Source organism: Mangifera indica, chromosome 11 (assembly GCF_011075055.1).
Source record: "Mangifera indica cultivar Alphonso chromosome 11, CATAS_Mindica_2.1, whole genome shotgun sequence".
NCBI lineage: Eukaryota > Viridiplantae > Streptophyta > Magnoliopsida > Sapindales > Anacardiaceae > Mangifera > Mangifera indica.
The window spans coordinates 3,577,528-3,594,976 of NC_058147.1; the positions used below are offsets into that span (position 1 = coordinate 3,577,528).

Sequence of the window (17,449 nt, forward strand, 5' to 3'; positions counted from 1 at the left end):
AGTTTTTTTATTTGAATAATACTATGTGTATCTATTTTGAGTACATAAATATATACATACTTATATGTATTATTATATAATTGATTATTATTTTATTTTTAATTCAAAATCATTTAATTATATGATGACACATATAAATATATATATATTTGTGTATCCAAAATAAGTACACATAGTTTTATCGTTTTTATATAGATCTCATGAATTTAAATAGTTAGAACGAAGATTAATAGAATGGAAACCCAGTAGCTTCTGTGAAAATCTACTAGAACAGAATCTTTCTTCTTCGATCCAAAATTTTAATTTCTAATGGAAGACGCGTACGCCAGATCTGTATCTGAGGTCATTCACTTCCCTCTCGAAATTTGCATTTGAAAATTAATTTCAATAATATTTGACTTTTGCATTTGTTTCCTGTTTTTGGCTAACATTTGAATTTTTTTAATATTGTTTGTACTCTCTATTTGTGTTTCTAGGTATCGGATTATTTCGGAGTGGACCCTGCTAAAGGACTCACCGATTCTCAGGTACGCGCGAATTTTTCCGAACCTGGCGTTTTACTGAATTGCTTGTTTATTAGCTGCGGTTTAGTTTGAATTTAGCTACTACTGGTCGCGATAGACGTTAGATAATATTTCTTCTTTGCAGGTGGCACAATATGCCAGAGTTTACGGTAAAAATGGTGCGTGCTCTGTGTTATTGGTTTCCTGTAGTAGTTTACGAACAAGAAACGCGAGCACAAACATTTCTACTCTGTTTTCAGTTTCTTCTTTGTGTCTTCGTTTTATTTGGTCTTGTGTTTGATGACATATATCATAGATGCTTAGCAACTATAGTAAGTAGTGCTTCTCCAAAACCAGGGAAGATAAATATTAATTTTTTCAATACTTGAGGCTGCCTAAGCGATAGCTATTTTCTTGCTTTGCTCGACTCAATTCTCTATATATGTTTATTGACATTGAAAATTTTGTTACATTGTGATTTGTGAGCAACTGACGAGAACCACAACAAATTTGGGAAGTTTAAGCATGGAAATTGACAAGTTAGTTATTGATATGCTGTTGCTTTCAATCATTCACTCTGTGGTTATGTGCTATATTTCTCCAAGCAATTGCATGTGTGCGTTTTTGTTTTTATTTTATTTTTTCTATCATCTTTGTTCTTTTGATGTTGGATCTTCTAGTTGGAAATCATAGAGCGGCCCACTTGATTTGTACAGGTGATCAGTAGTTACTTTGTAGGATCTGTCTATGCAGAAATCTATGTATTCTATATAAATAAATGTTAATATTCATGCATTTTGTGATATTATCAATGGTGATTATAAAATGACAATAAAATCTCATTCAAAGTTATGGTGATGTATCTTAGTATTGTTGTGAGTTAGTTCTGCTGTAATTGCTTAGTTAGGTTAAGTTATGAGATCTGATACTCATTTCAAAATATGTTCTTCTAATGTATTTTTCTGAATAATTTCTTCTAACGTCTTTTTCTTCTTTAATTGCATCCTTCTCTTACGCTCTGCAGTGCTGCCTCAGGAAAAAAGTAAGTAAATGGCATACACCTTGCTTACTCCTTTTTTGATAGTCTTTTTATTGGTTTCGTTACATGTTTGTGCGTGAAGACTTCTATTTCTCTTTTATATATATATATAAATTTAAACAATAACAAGTTACGTGTTTCTACTTTCTAACCTATCAAAATCTGGCTGTAATTGGTTATTTTATAGTTTGAACCTTTTGTGTTTGACCCTTGAATACAGGGACTCCCTTCTGGAAACTTGTGTTGAAACAGTTTGATGATTTGCTTGTGAAGATATTAATTGCTGCAGCTGTTGTTTCTTTTGTTTTGGCTTTGATTAATGGAGAGACTGGATTAACGGCTTTTCTGGAGCCTTCTGTACGATCTGCTTGGCAGTGCTTGTTTTTCCCCATATTTTTCTTTAATACACAATTTTCAATTTAAATTTTAAATGTATTGGCTAACTCTATGATTTGTTACCTTAACAGGTGATCATGTTGATATTGGCTGCCAATGCAGCAGTTGGTGTAATTACAGAAACTAATGCTGAAAAGGCTCTTGAGGTAAGTTCTAAAGTATTTTGAGGGCGGCTCCCATGAAATTGTGCAGATTTCTAGTTTAGGCTACAAGTGGATCTTTTCTGCTTTAATTGAGCTTTCTACATATAAGTTTTTGCTTGCTCACTAATGTCAAAAAGTGCCTTTCTTTGAGTTTATGTAAGTCTTCCTGGACTTGGTTGAAGTATGCCATTTATAATGGATGGAGGGTGAGTCTACATAGCTTCAGCTATCTTGACAGTTGTTTCTCAATTTCATTGTGTAGGAATTACGGGCCTACCAAGCAGATATTGCAACTGTCCAGCGAAATGGTAAACTAAAAATTTGAAAAAAAATCAAATCATTAATTTATTTTTACCAATTCTGGATAAAGTATTTACAGTGGACTGGGGGATCTCAATCTTTTTATCTTTTATTAGAATTTATTTCATTTTCCTATAAAAGGAATGTTTGTCTAAACTGAATGAGAGAACTTGTGTCATTTTAGCTATACATAGTTTACATGTAAACTATTATCGCAGGTTGTTTCTCCATTCTTCCAGCAACAGAGCTGGTGCCTGGGGATGTTGTAGAAGTTAATGGTAAGTTGGTGATATGCTTTTTATATAAAAATTTATTAATATTTGTAAATTGTTCAGAAAGATCTTAAAGAGGTCTCCTTTTGTGAGTTAATAGTGGGATGCAAGATTCCAGCTGATTTGAGAATGATTGAAATGCTAAGTAATCAATTGCGGGTTGATCAAGCAATTCTTACAGGTATGCCTTCTCTTATCAAATCTTAAAAGTAGACTTGTTTGTCAATGATGAATTTTAGTATTGAGTTGATCTTTGCAAAATCAGGTATCGATACTTGAACTAAGTTAATAAAGATAGAAAGTATGGCTTTTAGGGGTTAACTAGCTGAATATCTTAGATAAAAAGTTATATGCATCATGTTTACACAACAATTGAGGTCCATTTTGTGTGCAAGCCTTCTGCTTCCTCAACTTTGGTCAATTCGGAACTGAACTCTTTTTGACCTTTGTTACTTTACTGAATTCATGTGTCAGATTGTTCAATTACAAGTTGTACAATAAGCTTTATTGATGGACTAGTGAAAATGAGTTGCCTCTGCCTGCATTTTCCAGAACTTATGTTTCTGTATATGTTTGTATATCTATCATAAATATCAAGACTGGGGAATCTTTGTAAGGTATTGTCTTGCAATTATTTATTTGTAATCACTGGCATATGCGATATTTAATAGGGTCATTGCCGTATCCAAAGCATGACTATCTCAAATACTAACTACTATCAACTTGAACAGTTATTGCAGTACAGTTTAGGTATAGGCATACACTTTTAATAACTGAATTTATTTGGTGAATGTAAGTGAAAAAAAGTGGTGCATTATATATCTGTTAGCAAAAATTCAAAGTAATTATTACCTGCCTTTTGTTTTTAAATTAATTCTTAATCTGTGCTATACATGGGGATTTTATTGCACTAAATGTTTGTTTAAGCTTTGTGTGCTGAAGACTTTGCTAGTTGGTCTCCCTCGTATCAATAGTAATCAAAGAATGAAAAAATGTGGGATTAAATTTAGGCACCATCTACACTTTTTATGATCAGTGCATTATAATTAGCACATAAAATTTTAGTTCAACTCCTAATCATGTTTTATTGATGGTAGGGGAGAGCTTCTCTGTGCAAAAAGAACTTGAGTCCACCATGGCGACAAATGCTGTGTACCAAGATAAGACAAATATTCTTTTCTCGGTAAAATCTTTTATGCTGTTGTAGTCAATATTTGGACTTAAATAATATCATTGTGTATACAAGGGATTAAGTGAATTTTTGTTTTGCCAATCAAATTTGATCAGAAATTGGGTTTAATCGGGGTCTGATCAGAAATGAGTATTGACCCAATCCTGAACCCAAAATCAAGAGAAAGAAGAAGTAATTTTTGCTTCTTTATAAAATAGTTTCTGAATTTCATAAATAAAATTCTAGATTTAATAAGCAAGTTTAGGATTTTTTTAAATTTGAAAATACTTAGAAAAATGATCCACATTTTCGAAATGTATCCTAGTATTTAAAACTTGATTGGGAATCATGAACCAAAAATGCCCAAGATTTTTGTTACTTACTTAGAATAGATGTGATTAGAGTCACCATAGGGTCATGCTAAAGGAACTAATTCCTTTTTTCCAGTGGATGCACCTTCTCTTGCTATGTGGTTTTATATTGCATTTCAAACCCTAAAAAAATTTAAGAAAGCACATCATTTATTATTGAAGTGAAAATTCTATGATCTACAATTATTCTTGGACATGAAAACCTTTCATGCGATATGCATGGACCATTGGACTAAGTATTTCAACCTGCCTCTCTGCGGTTAACTTAGTAGTTAATTTCATTTGACATTGGAAGCTGGAGTAATTGGATACTGTTGTCAACTTTCTGCTTGGAAATCCAGTGTCCATATTTTGGTTAGACAAAGTATACTTATTTTTATATTTTAGGGCATCTTAATTTTATGACTCTGTAAATTCATTTCTTGTCCATATATATAGGTGATGCATTAAAAATTATTTAATTCTTTAATTAATTTTTTCAAGTAAAGAGTTTATATTGTTGACCTCAGATCAGACAGTGAGACTTCAAGTACTTTTATGCCTTAAATGGGAATTCTTTTTCCTTGTTTGTCTGTTTCTTTCTTCAGAGCCTTATATATAACTTTTCTTCTTTTAGTATTAATTAGCATCAAACAAGTTCCAATGTATTTTAAGTCTTTTTGACTGCCAGGGTACCGTAGTGGTTGCGGGTAGAGCAAGAGCTATTGTAGTTGGGGTTGGTGCTAACACTGCCATGGGCAGCATACGTGATTCAATGTTGCAAACAGAAGATGTAAGCGTTACTAATTTTCAGTTTCATTTGTATCTTATCTGTTGCAAATTTCTTTTCAATAGATATTCATTATTCATTGATGATCATTGTCCATCATTTTCAATTTTCAAATTTCTTGTCTGTATTTTTTTTTTTTCTGTTGATTGTCATTCAGCATTGCCACTAAATTTTCAAATTTATTCTACATATAGTTGAATCAGAAAAATTTATATGGCTCTGATTCTATTGCATTCCAACATTTGAGATGCATACTTGGAGTTTTGATGGGTTGTGTGTCGGTCATATGTACTGTGGCTTAGGCCCTTTTTCAGGAAACCTTATCTTGACTGCATGGAAGGGGCCTGTTCCCAATTTTGTAATTGTTCTGTGATACAGTTACTTGAGCATCTATTTTTTTCTCATGATAGTGTTTAAAAATTGTCTAGAACTCATAAAAAAGAGAAAGAGCTCCATCAGAGCTTTGCTGTCTATTTATATATTCTAAATGCTAATATTCACTGGTGGTTGCAGGAAGCGACACCATTAAAGAAGAAGCTGGATGAGTTTGGTACCTTTTTGGCTAAGGTAATTGCTAATTGTCTGTCCTATTCCTTTATTTACATAGATATGTTAGTGGGCTCATGGCCTATAAATCCATGCTGAAGGATTGTCCTCAATTCCACTGGAACTTAAAGGTGGAAGTAAGGGAATAAAATTTTAGTTGGTTAATGATTTGTGAAATTACTTAATATTGTATTGTCAGTTTGATGCACTTCAAATTACTTTGACATGACTTTTTCTAGGTGGCTAATGATTTGTGGTGTTATTTATTTTATTTTATCCTCCCTTCTCTCCCTTTCTCTTTTGATGTTTTCCCATCAGTGTGAGGCACTACATATTACTTGCCAACTCCTAACGTGTTTAGATTCTTCAAACTCACTTTTTTTTCTGGAAAATGCTGTTACTTTCTATCTCGCTATGTGATGCATCTTATGAATATGCTGTGTTTTCAGGTTATTGTGGGGATTTGTGTATTGGTATGGATTGTAAACATTGGTCACTTCCGTGACCCTTCTCATGGTGGCTTCTTGCGTGGGGCAATTCATTACTTCAAGGTACTGTTCTATGGATGGGTGTTATTTTATTTTATTTTTCGGAATAATAGCAGTTCGTGCTTTTCAAGTTCCTTTTATCTACTAAAATATTTTTTGCTTAGCATCATGCTAGATGCTTCCTTGTTATCGTATTTTGAAAAATATTTTTGCATATATGTAGAGAAGATATATCTTAAATTCCACTTTAAGTTTAGATTCGCCAAATAATTGGACTCTTTTACTACATGACACGAAGGATTAATAGTTTGGATCTTGGTCTAAACCTGAAGATAATATAACACGCTCTTGTAACTTAGATTTCTGAACCTTAGTTTTTCAACAAACAAGGTTGATGATTGGAAGATGCCAAGGACTTTGATTTTGCTGTACATACTGGATATGTCAACAAAATAAAAAAGAGCATGAGGTGAAAGCCTAGTTTTGTTAAATCTAGAAAAACCCTGTAAGTCCTGTGGACATTGTGCAGCAATGATGCATTCATGATCCTCTCTAAACATGCTTAAGTAATTTTATTGGGGCCATGTCTGTGGCGAGATGCTTGTATGATTATTGGGAATGAGAATGTTCTGGATGCAACATGCTAGTCTAAACTTTTTGGTCATTTTAATATTAATTAATCATTTTTTTTTCACATGCTTTACCTCAATTCCAAATTTAATGTTCTATCTGGTTGAGAATCTAGATAGCTCCTCTTTTTTATCTTTAAGATCTTTTATATATTAATTTAGAGTAACCCTTTTTACATTCCTAGATTGCAGTTGCTCTTGCAGTTGCAGCAATTCCTGAAGGGCTTCCTGCTGTTGTTACTACGTAAGTGTTATAAGTCTTTCTGGTTATACATGACAAAATTATGTAGTCATTTTACTGCCAAAAGAATCTGCATAATTTAATTCTGTGACAGTGACATGAGTTCTGGGTGAAAATAATGTAAGGTGTGAAAATGAGTATGATTTCCCTGTAGTTTTGATAACTTGTGGAATTAGTAAAGAAGCCTCTAATCCCAACCTGCAGTAGTAAACTTGGGTACTATTTTTATGTAATAAAAATACTGAAGATATGAACTATTTAAAGTTATCATGTTTTTGGTTCATCATAGTGTTTTTTTTTTTTTTGGTTTCATTCTATTTATGTAGGTGTTTGGCCCTTGGAACAAAGCGTATGGCGCGGTTGAATGCTATAGTACGGTCTTTGCCATCAGTGGAGACCTTAGGCTGCACCACTGTAATTTGCAGTGACAAAACTGGAACTCTAACAACCAATATGATGTCTGTTTCAAAGGTGATAATCTTAGAATAAAGAAATATTTTTTAAAATATGTTTTGTCCTTATTGATCTGATGTACTGTTTGAAATTGTATTATGGTGGGTGGTTGCCATAAATTTAGAGGGACTTAGAAGAAGATACGGGTAATTTATTTTTAAATATGTACCTTGGACCTTATTTTTTGGTTTGGTGCTGGACAATAATTACACTGCACTCTGCTTCGTAATGATGTTTCTATTTCCTGATACTTTGTCTTCCCAGATATGTGTGGTGCATTCTGTACAAGAAGGTCCTCTTATTGCTGAATATGGTGTGAGCGGAACTACATATGCGCCAGAAGGAATTGTCTTTGGCAGCAATGGGATGCAGGTATTTATTTTAATGATTTTTCATCCCTTAGTATTGCAGAGAGCGTTGCCCCTTAAGTCAATTGTCTTTGTTTTACAGCTTGATATTCCTGCTCAGTTGCCTTGCCTTCTTCACATGGCTATGTGTTCAGCTCTTTGCAATGAGTCTGTGTTACAGTATAATCCAGATAAAGGAAGCTATGAAAAGATTGGTGAGTCTACAGAGGTGGCTCTCCGTGTTCTGGTAGAGAAGGTAGGTTCTGTGCTTCAACTATACTAAGTTGTAATTATTACTGCTGTCATTTTCTTTTCTTTTTTTCCTTCCTTTTACTTTCCATCTTAATATTCTTAGTAGTTTGATAACTCACTTTAGGCTTCAGATTTATTTATGTTCCTATTTTTACAGGTTGGCCTTCCTGGTTTTGATTCTATGCCATCTGCCTTGAACATGCTTAGTAAGCATGAGCGTGCATCATACTGTAATCATTACTGGGAAAACCGATTTAAAAAGGTTTGCTTTGAAAATGAATTGTCGCTTGAATAGTTTTCTCTTTTTCTTTGTTGTGTGTAAACATATTATTGTATTGAGGATCAATATTGTCTGTGGAGAAGATTAAAAGGGTTTATAGTTACTGCTTGTCTGTAACAGACTCCTATGATTGTAGCAAACTTGATTTTTTATTTTAAGAAGTTTATTCAATTTTGAAGGAAATCATAAAGTGAACCTTGAATATTGGATAATGTATCTGTAATTTATCATTTTTTTTTTGGGTGCTAGCCTGTTGTCTCTATACGTACTTCTAATATATGATTATTTTGCAGGTTTCTGTTTTGGAATTTTCCCGTGATCGCAAAATGATGAGTGTTCTTTGTAGCCATAAGCAGACAGATATTATGTTCTCAAAGGGTGCTCCGGAAAGTGTCATTTCTAGATGTACAAATATCCTCTGTAATGACAATGGCAGCATTGTTCCAATGACTGCTAATATCCGAGCTGAACTAGAGTCTAGGTTTAACAGGTTAGATTTCTTCACTTTCTGTTTCTCGCATCACCACTTTCTTTTAACAGATATAACCCCCCCCCCCCCCCCCTCCTTATTGAATATCTTCAACATTCTGTACATGAGATGCCTGGTTGCACTAGAAATTAACCTGTCTTGGAAATCTATCTTTATCTTAATGGGACGGCATGAGTTTGAATTGGATCTATCAAAAAGTTATAGTGGTGCTGAAAATAAACAATATTAACAATTGATTAGTTCTATTATCGATAACAATTTAGTAGATTGTGGTTCTTGGGGTGAAAGCATTAACCATGCATAGTATTAGAACTAAAAACGGTGAATTTTAATTTTTATTTACATTTTTGGGGAGGGCGGGGTTCTATACCCAATATGCTTTGAAGATGGTTTACATCCCACTTTCAATGGGAATCATATCAACTGGAAGCTGCTAATGAGCAGTTATCTAGAACTTTCCTGTATACCCACTGATGAAGTGGAAATGTGAAAAAAGATAAAAGATAAAAGAAAATCTATCATGTAGCTTTCGTGAAAAATAAACCCTTTTATTAAAAATTTGAAGGGAAACTATTGAATAACTCTTAGGCTAGCAAACACCCTTATTTATACTAATTTTGTTAGGAAAGTTGTCCTACATCAGCCACTAAAAAGCAAATTAAGATTTTATGAGGTGCAATTTTCAATCTGTTATATTCATCAGAATTTTATCTATTAATTATTTTTTTGCTACTTATAATTGCAACTACACTAACTCTTGACAATCAATGTGATGTGTGCATTATTTCATGTCATCTTATATAGTTTTACTTCTGGTGAGGTTTTGTTCAATTTTTCGGCTTTTCTTTTATCTCATATGAACCTGCATGTTTATTTGTCAGTCTTGCAGGAAAAGAAACTTTGAGGTGCCTGGCTCTAGCCTTCAAACAGATGCCCATCGGTCAACAAAGTCTCTCCTATGACAATGAGAATGACCTTACATTTATTGGGTTGGTATGCATTTTTGTTCTAAATGCAATGCTAAATTCTATTGCATCGCAAATTAGTTATGTCATGCCCTTATGACTCCTTTTGTCCCCAAAATTTTTGTGCATGTTTGGATGTCGAAAAGTTTTTTGTCCATTCAAAAAGTCAAAGCATAATTTTTTATGACTTCCCAGAACTACTCTTTAACTTTTTCATCCTCTGTTATTGCTTTTTTCTTTTATATGTGTATATACTTGAATAGAATTTGATCGTCTCCCTGAAATGCATGAAAGTCAGATATGTTAGGACAGAGGAATCTGCTATTTGGAGTTTATCTAAACGTAGAAATTAATTGTAATTTGTCAACTCTGTATGATACTATTTATAACTATGTGAATTGTTAGTAGGTAGTTTGAACTGAACTGATAGGTGTCAATTTAGGTTGTTTTTCCTGGATGGTTGATAATAGTTAAATATTGGAGCAGTAGCCAAAGCAATGCCATGAGAAAATGAATTAATGTGTACAAGGAATATTTAGTCCTTCAGTTATTCATATTATGCTAATATATTTGTCATAATTTTTTGTTTTTATTTTTTCTTTAATTTATTTCTAAAGGTTGGAATGCTAGATCCACCGAGAGAAGAAGTGAAAAAAGCTATGCTTTCATGCATGACTGCTGGTATACGTGTTATAGTCGTCACTGGGGATAACAAGGTAACTTGAAAGTAGTGTCGATCGTTTTCAGGATTCTTGGGAATTTTCAGTTTTTGCATCTTCACTCTTGCCTTTTTAATGTGAGAACAACTGCTTCAGTCCACAGCTGAATCAATTTGTCGCAAGATAGGTGCTTTTGATCACTTAGTAGATTATGTTGGTCACTCCTTTACTGCTTCAGAGTTTGAAGAACTTCCATCAATGCAGCAAACTGTGGCATTACAACGAATGGCACTTTTCAGCAGGCATGTTTGTCAATTGTGTTAACAGATTAAGAATTGTATTTTATCCTATGCCATTATCTTGTTGGACTTCAAATTTTCAGTTGATTGCTTATATTGAATTCATCAAGTTGATGTGTGTTTTTTCTTTTCCTTTTTTAACAATTTTCTAGGGTTGAACCTTCTCATAAAAGAATGCTGGTTGAGGCATTACAGAACCAGAATGAAGTGGTATTGCAGTGCTTCTCTGATCAAATCATTTCTGTATTTGGATAATTTGATGTTTTGAGATTTTGTATACAGTTGAGTTATATTTTTTTATATTTTTGTTGCTACCAGAAATGGAATTATTTGTTCTCAAATGAACTGTCACAGAAAGATTAACTTGATATGGTGTTGGATAAACCAATTAGTCATGTGGCCAAGAGTTGCATTGGCTTTTGTAGCTACCTATAAGCTTTTTTTTAAGTGTAAACTGACATTGTTGAACGAACACTCACAACATCAATATGTTAGGTTGCAATGACTGGTGATGGTGTGAATGATGCACCTGCTCTGAAAAAAGCAGATATAGGAATTGCCATGGGATCTGGAACAGCAGTTGCAAAGGTAAAATATTAACCATGGTGCTTGAGTCATAAAAATTTATTTTTCCCACCCTCTTTTGGCCCTATGCACTTTCAATTTTCTTCTTTCCTATTCTCTTGCTGGAAAGCCTATGGCTTTGTTTTAATCTCTTCTTTATCATGAAAAGCTTTTGATGAATAGCAGGGTTACATGTTTTCTAACTTTTTGTTGGAATTTATAGATGCATTAGTTTTTCACAGTACCTAGTGCCTTTTGTAGTCCCATAGTATTCTTAAACATAATGATAACTTTATTGTTCACATTTAATAGTCTGGTTTTCACTACATCATTATCCTTTGAATTCCAGAGTGCTTCAGATATGGTTTTAGCTGATGACAACTTTGCTACTATTGTTGCGGTATGCTAGTTTTTCTTCATTTTTATCAGGAGGAGCTTCCATATCTCTTTCTCTCTCTCTCTCTCTCTCTCAATATATATATATATATATGGTAATTCTTAGGTGCAAATGTCCTAAAACTTTTAAGGTGCAAACCAAGGGCATTCAACTAATCATTAGCTTAACAAAATGCAAAATAAAGCTAGCGACCAATTGTCAGTAGTTTGCACTTTAAAATATCAAGGCATCCACACCTAAAAATATCTCCCTCTCTCTCTCTCTCTCTCTCTCTCTCTCTCTCTCTCTATATATATATATATAGTCAGGATATTCTGACTAGAGAAAATAATTCTCTAGTCAGGATATTCTGATATAAATTTATCAGGACAATGCATATGCACCATTGGATCTAAGCTGTAATATATCATTTCAGTCCAAATTAAATGATTCCAATAGTGAATATGTATTGTCCAACAAAAATATATATCAGGACATCTTGACTAAAGAATAACTACAACATATATATATATATATATATATATATATATATATATATATATATATATATATATATATATCCATTTAACTTCTTGAACTGTTTTTCCTTTGCAGGCTGTTGCAGAAGGAAGGGCTATATACAATAACACGAAGCAGTTCATCAGATACATGATTTCTTCTAATATTGGCGAAGTAGTTTGTATTTTTGTTGCAGCTGTACTTGGAATACCTGATACTCTTGCCCCTGTGAGTTTAGTTAGTTTGAAAAGTTTGAGTTTCAACATGTGTGACCATCATTCTTTTTTAAGTGTAGTGGGGGGGAACAATTATTATTTGTCTTAAAGTGAATATAATATATAAACAAGTGCAACATGTATATTAACATATTTCCCAAAACCTGAACCAGAACACAATCCAAATCAAGATCAGATGCTTAACATAATAACCTGTGTATTGTTTCTATAGCTGGCAGCAAGGAATAGTTTGATCTGCTGTACGAGTAAAAGGATGCTAATTTTATCCATCTTGAGGGCTATCACCCAATTTATTTTTTTCCAGTTTACCTAAAATTTCTTTTCTGGCCTAAAAAATTGTGTTAGTAAAGATTTTTTCCAGCCTCACCAATATATAACTTTTTTTTAATGCTATTTTCAGGTCCAGCTGCTATGGGTCAACTTGGTAACTGATGGTTTGCCTGCCACAGCTATTGGTTTTAATAAGCAAGACTCTGATGTCATGAACGCCAAGCCTCGTAAGGTATTGCTTTAATTTCCGGATTTGTGGTAAGGCTCATTTTATTTCACTAGTTTCAAACCTTTACTTTTCCATTGTCCCTGACCTCTATGTGGTTTATAAGCTGCAAGGATGAGTGCAACTCTGAATATTTCATTTGAGCTTGACATGTTTGTGGCTAATTTTGTAGTTCTTTTTCTCTTTTGTTAATCGATAAATGTATAATCAAGATGTAACTTTATTTTTTTAATCCTCTTATGGTAGTCTTCTTTATGATTGTCCTTCTGTTGGTGATTGCAAATGGTTTACAGCATTCTTGGCACTTGGTGATAGAATGTTGCACACATCCTTTTGGCACCGCAATTCTTATTTCTGAAATTTTTGGTGTTAGCTGTGAAATTTAGTTCTATGTTCTACTTATTATAAATATATATTAGATATTTTTCTTACATGAACAAAAAGAAAGTTCATGTTCTCATGTTATGTCACTTTTTCACTAATTCATGTTCTTATATTTTGCCACTTTTTTAACTCAACTCAAATGTCCACAGGTTAGCGAAGCAGTGGTTACCGGATGGTTGTTCTTCCGTTATTTGGTAATTGGAGGTATCTACAAATGCCATAACTAGTATTTGGAACTCTATCTTACTGAATTATATGGGATGCTTTGTTTTGTAAACTAGAGGTTTTCCAATGACTTCCAAAATTGCAACTGTTGCTAAAGACGGATCTTTTCCTTTGTTGGGAACAACATAATGGACTTTTTGTGAACTCTCAGTAGTTTGTTGTATTATAATTTTAAACCTCGCTTCATTTGATTTAGTCCTCTAGAGTGGCCTACCTTTTCCTGACTGTGCTCCTTCTGGGTGAATATCTTATTCTGCATAAAGCCAAAGATACTAGGCAACTGAAGGACTCTCTTTCCTGAATAAATGGCTCTCTATATGAAACACAGAGTAAAGAAGAACATATGAGAAACAAGATGAACTACAACATAAGTATATCAACTTTTCATCTCATTTTTCTTAGTATGTAGAATGTCAATACAGTCGCACAATATATTTTGTATCAGGCTGTCCTATCTAAATAACATTGTATAATGTTTTAATATAACATGTTCTCTGAAATAATTTCTGACAAGTATGTGACATTATTCCAATTTTTGTTGTGTTAATTGTGAGCTTAATATTGCACAATCATCAAAATTCCAATATAAGTGTATCATGGATGGCTTATTATTTGATGCAGCTTATGTTGGACTTGCTACTGTTGTGGGGTTCATATGGTGGTTTGTTTATTCTGATAGTGGTCCGAAACTACCATACACAGAACTGGTATGGAGCTCTTTTTTATTTAAATGAGTGGTAAAATTCTTCTTGGTGCATGACTAGACTACTGATCTTCTAAAATTTGCAATTACCGAATATACTTTTAGTTCTTTATTTTTTAGCATACGGGCTTATGCAAGCCCATAAATATTCCTTTTGGAACTCTAATCTCACTATTCTTTTCAGATGAAGTTTGACTCTTGCTCAACAAGGGAAACAACTTACCCGTGCAGTATATTTGAGGATCGACATCCTTCAACTGTGTCAATGACAGTGCTTGTTGTTGTTGAGATGTTTAATGCTCTGAATAACCTCAGCGAAAATCAGTCCTTGTTGTAAGTATCCTTCTTCAATGAGAGGAATTACATTAACCCAACGCCTTTTAAAACCATGCATGTATTTCAGGGTCATCCCTCCTTGGAGTAATTTATGGCTCGTTGCTTCAATTATTTTGACAATGCTTCTTCACATACTAATTTTGTATGTGAGGCCACTATCTATTCTTTTCTCTGTAAGGCTTTGTCTCTCCAGCTCAGCAGATGATTAAGCCAATTTCAAATTTTCTCTCATTTCACAAAGCAACTGATTTTATTTAATATTTTGTATTCCAGGTAACACCATTATCTTGGGCTGAGTGGAAAGTTGTTTTATATCTTTCATTTCCTGTACGTATTTTCTTTAAGCCCATTTTACTATTCAAGAAATTTGGCTGTTATTGCTATACTTTGTGGGATTTCTATACTTAGTACTGTATCTATTGTATATCCTGCTTTCATAATGTGATAAAAGATTAAATATGTTGTAATTTACTTTATATTGCTGGAAAACAGTTGCAATACTTTGTGAACATCCGTACTCTAGTAGCTTGGATTCCCTTCAATAAATGTTGAAAACAGCAGGAAGCTGAGAGAATTCAAATGATTTTGTCGTAAACCAATTTTCAATGAGTGTTCTTGAACTCTGAATAGAAGGCCATTGCATACTTAAGATTTTGTTATAAATAATTCTCAACTGGCATGCATAACTCAATGCTGTAAATTTGCATTTATCTTCTAATTGATGTCTTTATGTTTCTTAAACATTTTTTCTTCTAAGTCCTATAATTTTAATATTTATCATGTGTATTGGCTGTAGGTTATTCTTATCGATGAGGTTCTAAAGTTATTCTCAAGAAAGTCCCATGGTACATCTCTTGATATTTTATCTTTCGTTGCTATTTTTCCCTTTACTCAGTGCTTGAGTTTTCCATTTAATATTATACTTCATCATATTGTGTTTAAAACAAATGCATCAATAGGTTTTGCTCCCAAATTGTATCTTACAAACTAACAGCAAGGCCAAGAAATATGCTCATCACCATCTCAACGATAACAGATTCGTGCTTCTTCAGAGAAGAGAAATGGTTTAATATTCGCATATGTTTCTTTATTGCAGGCTTTAGATTCAGATTGAGATTTAGGAGGCATGATATTCTTCCGAAAAAGGAATTGCACGAAAAGTAAAAGAGTTCTTATATGGTCCAAAACTTACCCACACAACTAGTTACAGAGGAGTAGACTCCACGGTAACCGCGGTGAAAAAGTACAGAACTGTCATTGATTATTTTACTCATTGCAGAGATGGAGTTTTCTGAGAGGCTTACTGTGGAAGTTTTGTACTACTAACTTTGCTTTAACCTGTAAGTAATCTTATCTGATAAGGGCGTTCTAATTGAGGGCAAAAATGGAGGCTTTTGCAAATCAATTTATTCATTTGTTGTATGATGAGTTTGTATTCTATGAAGGTTGTACGTTATACAATATAAGCATGCTTGAATGAAACATGATACAGATTGGGGCTTTCCACGTTTATTCCGTGTGGACAGGATAACCTGAGAAGTGTGAAGTGACACTGCACCCAGTTTTTTTTTTTTTTTGTTGAAACATTATTTATTTGGTGTCGTATTCACATTTGGTATCTGCATAAGTCTAGATTTGTCTAGGGTTTGCAGCATCAATTAAGTTTGGCAAAACAGTGGAATTATTTTGGAAGTTCAACATACAGTATCCTAATAGATAAGAACATGTGTTTCTTGTAGGACTGGAAACGAGCCGAACCGAGTCCGAACAGGGCTTAAGGTTTGGATTCATGTTCATCGAACTTGCTCACTCACATGTTCGTGATTGGGTTTATGTTCGCTGTCCCGAGCTCATGTTCGGGCTTGTTTGAGCTAAGCTCATTTCGAGTCCAAACAAATTTGCTTTGAATTCAGTCCTATATTTAAATAGGATTGGAAACGATATCGTTTGCTAAGGGTTCAAGCGAGTTGTGTTTGGCTCGTGAGTTAAGCACGATTATAGTTCGGGTTCGGACTTGAGCTTGGGTTTTCTTCTAATTTTACTTTTCAGTTCATGCTCAGGTTTATGTTCGTTGTCTCGGGCTTGTTCGAGCTAAACTCCTTTCGAGTCTAAACAAGTTTGTTTTTGAATCTATCCTTAGTTTCTTGTACTAGTAGATTTTTATTATATTTGTTAATTTTAATAATTGTTTGAGCAAATGAAAACTTGGCCCCCATTATAAAACAAAACTTGCGATGATGGGGGACCAAGAACACTACCTAATTTTCAAGAAATTTGAATCGCTATGGTAGGCAAATGGTTGTCTAAAGGTAACGACAAAAGTTTTTCCCAGCAAGTAGCTAGGGTCAACTGTTGATGGAAATGGTTCCCTCTTCTGTTCATATATACCTCCTCCTCCTCCTCCTCCTCGTGGTGTTTTGCTTTTTCAATTCACAAGAGTTGTAAGGAGTGAGGAATTAGAGATAAAATGTAATTTACTATTTGTTATTTAATCATAATGTGTAGTCGAGTAGATAATGATACCTACTATTAATTTCTCTTACAATTTGTGACACAATGTAGACCCCGTTGCATGTCTGGTGGATTTTCCACCACGTGCGGTTAAATTAGAGACTTTGGTGAGAATGCATTTAATGGAGAGGAGAAGTGGGCAATGAAAATTTGGAGGCGGACTGACATTATTGGCTGTGGGGCAATGGAATTTGACTCTATGAGCCTACCCTCCCCTTTTCCAATTGGCTGTACACGCTTCTTCATCCGGATTTTACAAACACTCTTCCTCTCCTCGCCTATCAATTATTCACTTAAATAATAAATAATGTTGTCTTTCTTTCAAGTCTTTCTCATTTCATATTTGTTTATCATATTTATAACAGACCCTCCTTTGTAATGGCCAATATTTATTATGTGTCTGTAGGAATTAGTGCTTGTCAACTTCTTGATGTGATTTTCCAGCTAGGATGGCATCAATTTCAGTGAAATTAGTCAACACGTTTA

General features: G+C 33.7%; 1 protein-coding gene across 5 annotated transcripts; it reads left to right on the forward strand.

Moving 5' to 3' along the window:
- Nucleotides 1-190: 190 nt before the first annotated feature.
- Nucleotides 191-15,964, forward strand: LOC123228573 (calcium-transporting ATPase 3, endoplasmic reticulum-type-like). Of its 5 annotated transcripts, none has more exons than XM_044653974.1 (34): nucleotides 191-342; nucleotides 477-527; nucleotides 649-682; nucleotides 1,528-1,545; nucleotides 1,763-1,899; nucleotides 2,010-2,084; nucleotides 2,344-2,389; nucleotides 2,600-2,659; nucleotides 2,754-2,834; nucleotides 3,751-3,836; nucleotides 4,866-4,967; nucleotides 5,478-5,531; nucleotides 5,960-6,061; nucleotides 6,813-6,871; nucleotides 7,195-7,339; nucleotides 7,586-7,693; nucleotides 7,772-7,924; nucleotides 8,078-8,182; nucleotides 8,494-8,690; nucleotides 9,572-9,683; nucleotides 10,273-10,371; nucleotides 10,471-10,616; nucleotides 10,766-10,823; nucleotides 11,109-11,201; nucleotides 11,527-11,577; nucleotides 12,169-12,300; nucleotides 12,709-12,810; nucleotides 13,338-13,392; nucleotides 14,035-14,120; nucleotides 14,301-14,449; nucleotides 14,520-14,625; nucleotides 14,726-14,779; nucleotides 15,249-15,297; nucleotides 15,549-15,964. In XM_044653974.1, the coding sequence occupies exons 1-34, from the start codon at nucleotides 310-312 to the stop codon at nucleotides 15,614-15,616; spliced, it is 3,006 nt and encodes a 1,001-aa protein (XP_044509909.1). In that variant the 5' UTR covers nucleotides 191-309; the 3' UTR covers nucleotides 15,617-15,964. The 5 variants fall into 5 exon arrangements, with proteins under 5 accessions (XP_044509909.1, XP_044509911.1, XP_044509913.1 ...); XM_044653976.1 differs by having other exon boundaries at nucleotides 253-342; nucleotides 1,539-1,545; XM_044653978.1 differs by lacking the exon at nucleotides 649-682 and having other exon boundaries at nucleotides 272-342.
- The last annotated feature ends 1,485 nt before the right edge of the window (nucleotides 15,965-17,449 follow it).

Bases quoted from the DNA above. Each gene is read 5' to 3' on its own strand.
- LOC123228573 (XM_044653974.1), top strand. From the start codon at position 310: ATGGAAGACGCGTACGCCAGATCTGTATCTGAG. The intron at 343-476 runs GTCATTCACTTC...TTGTGTTTCTAG, and splicing joins ACGCCAGATCTGTATCTGAG to GTATCGGATTATTTCGGAGT. The intron at 8,691-9,571 runs GTTAGATTTCTT...TTTATTTGTCAG, and splicing joins CTAGAGTCTAGGTTTAACAG to TCTTGCAGGAAAAGAAACTT.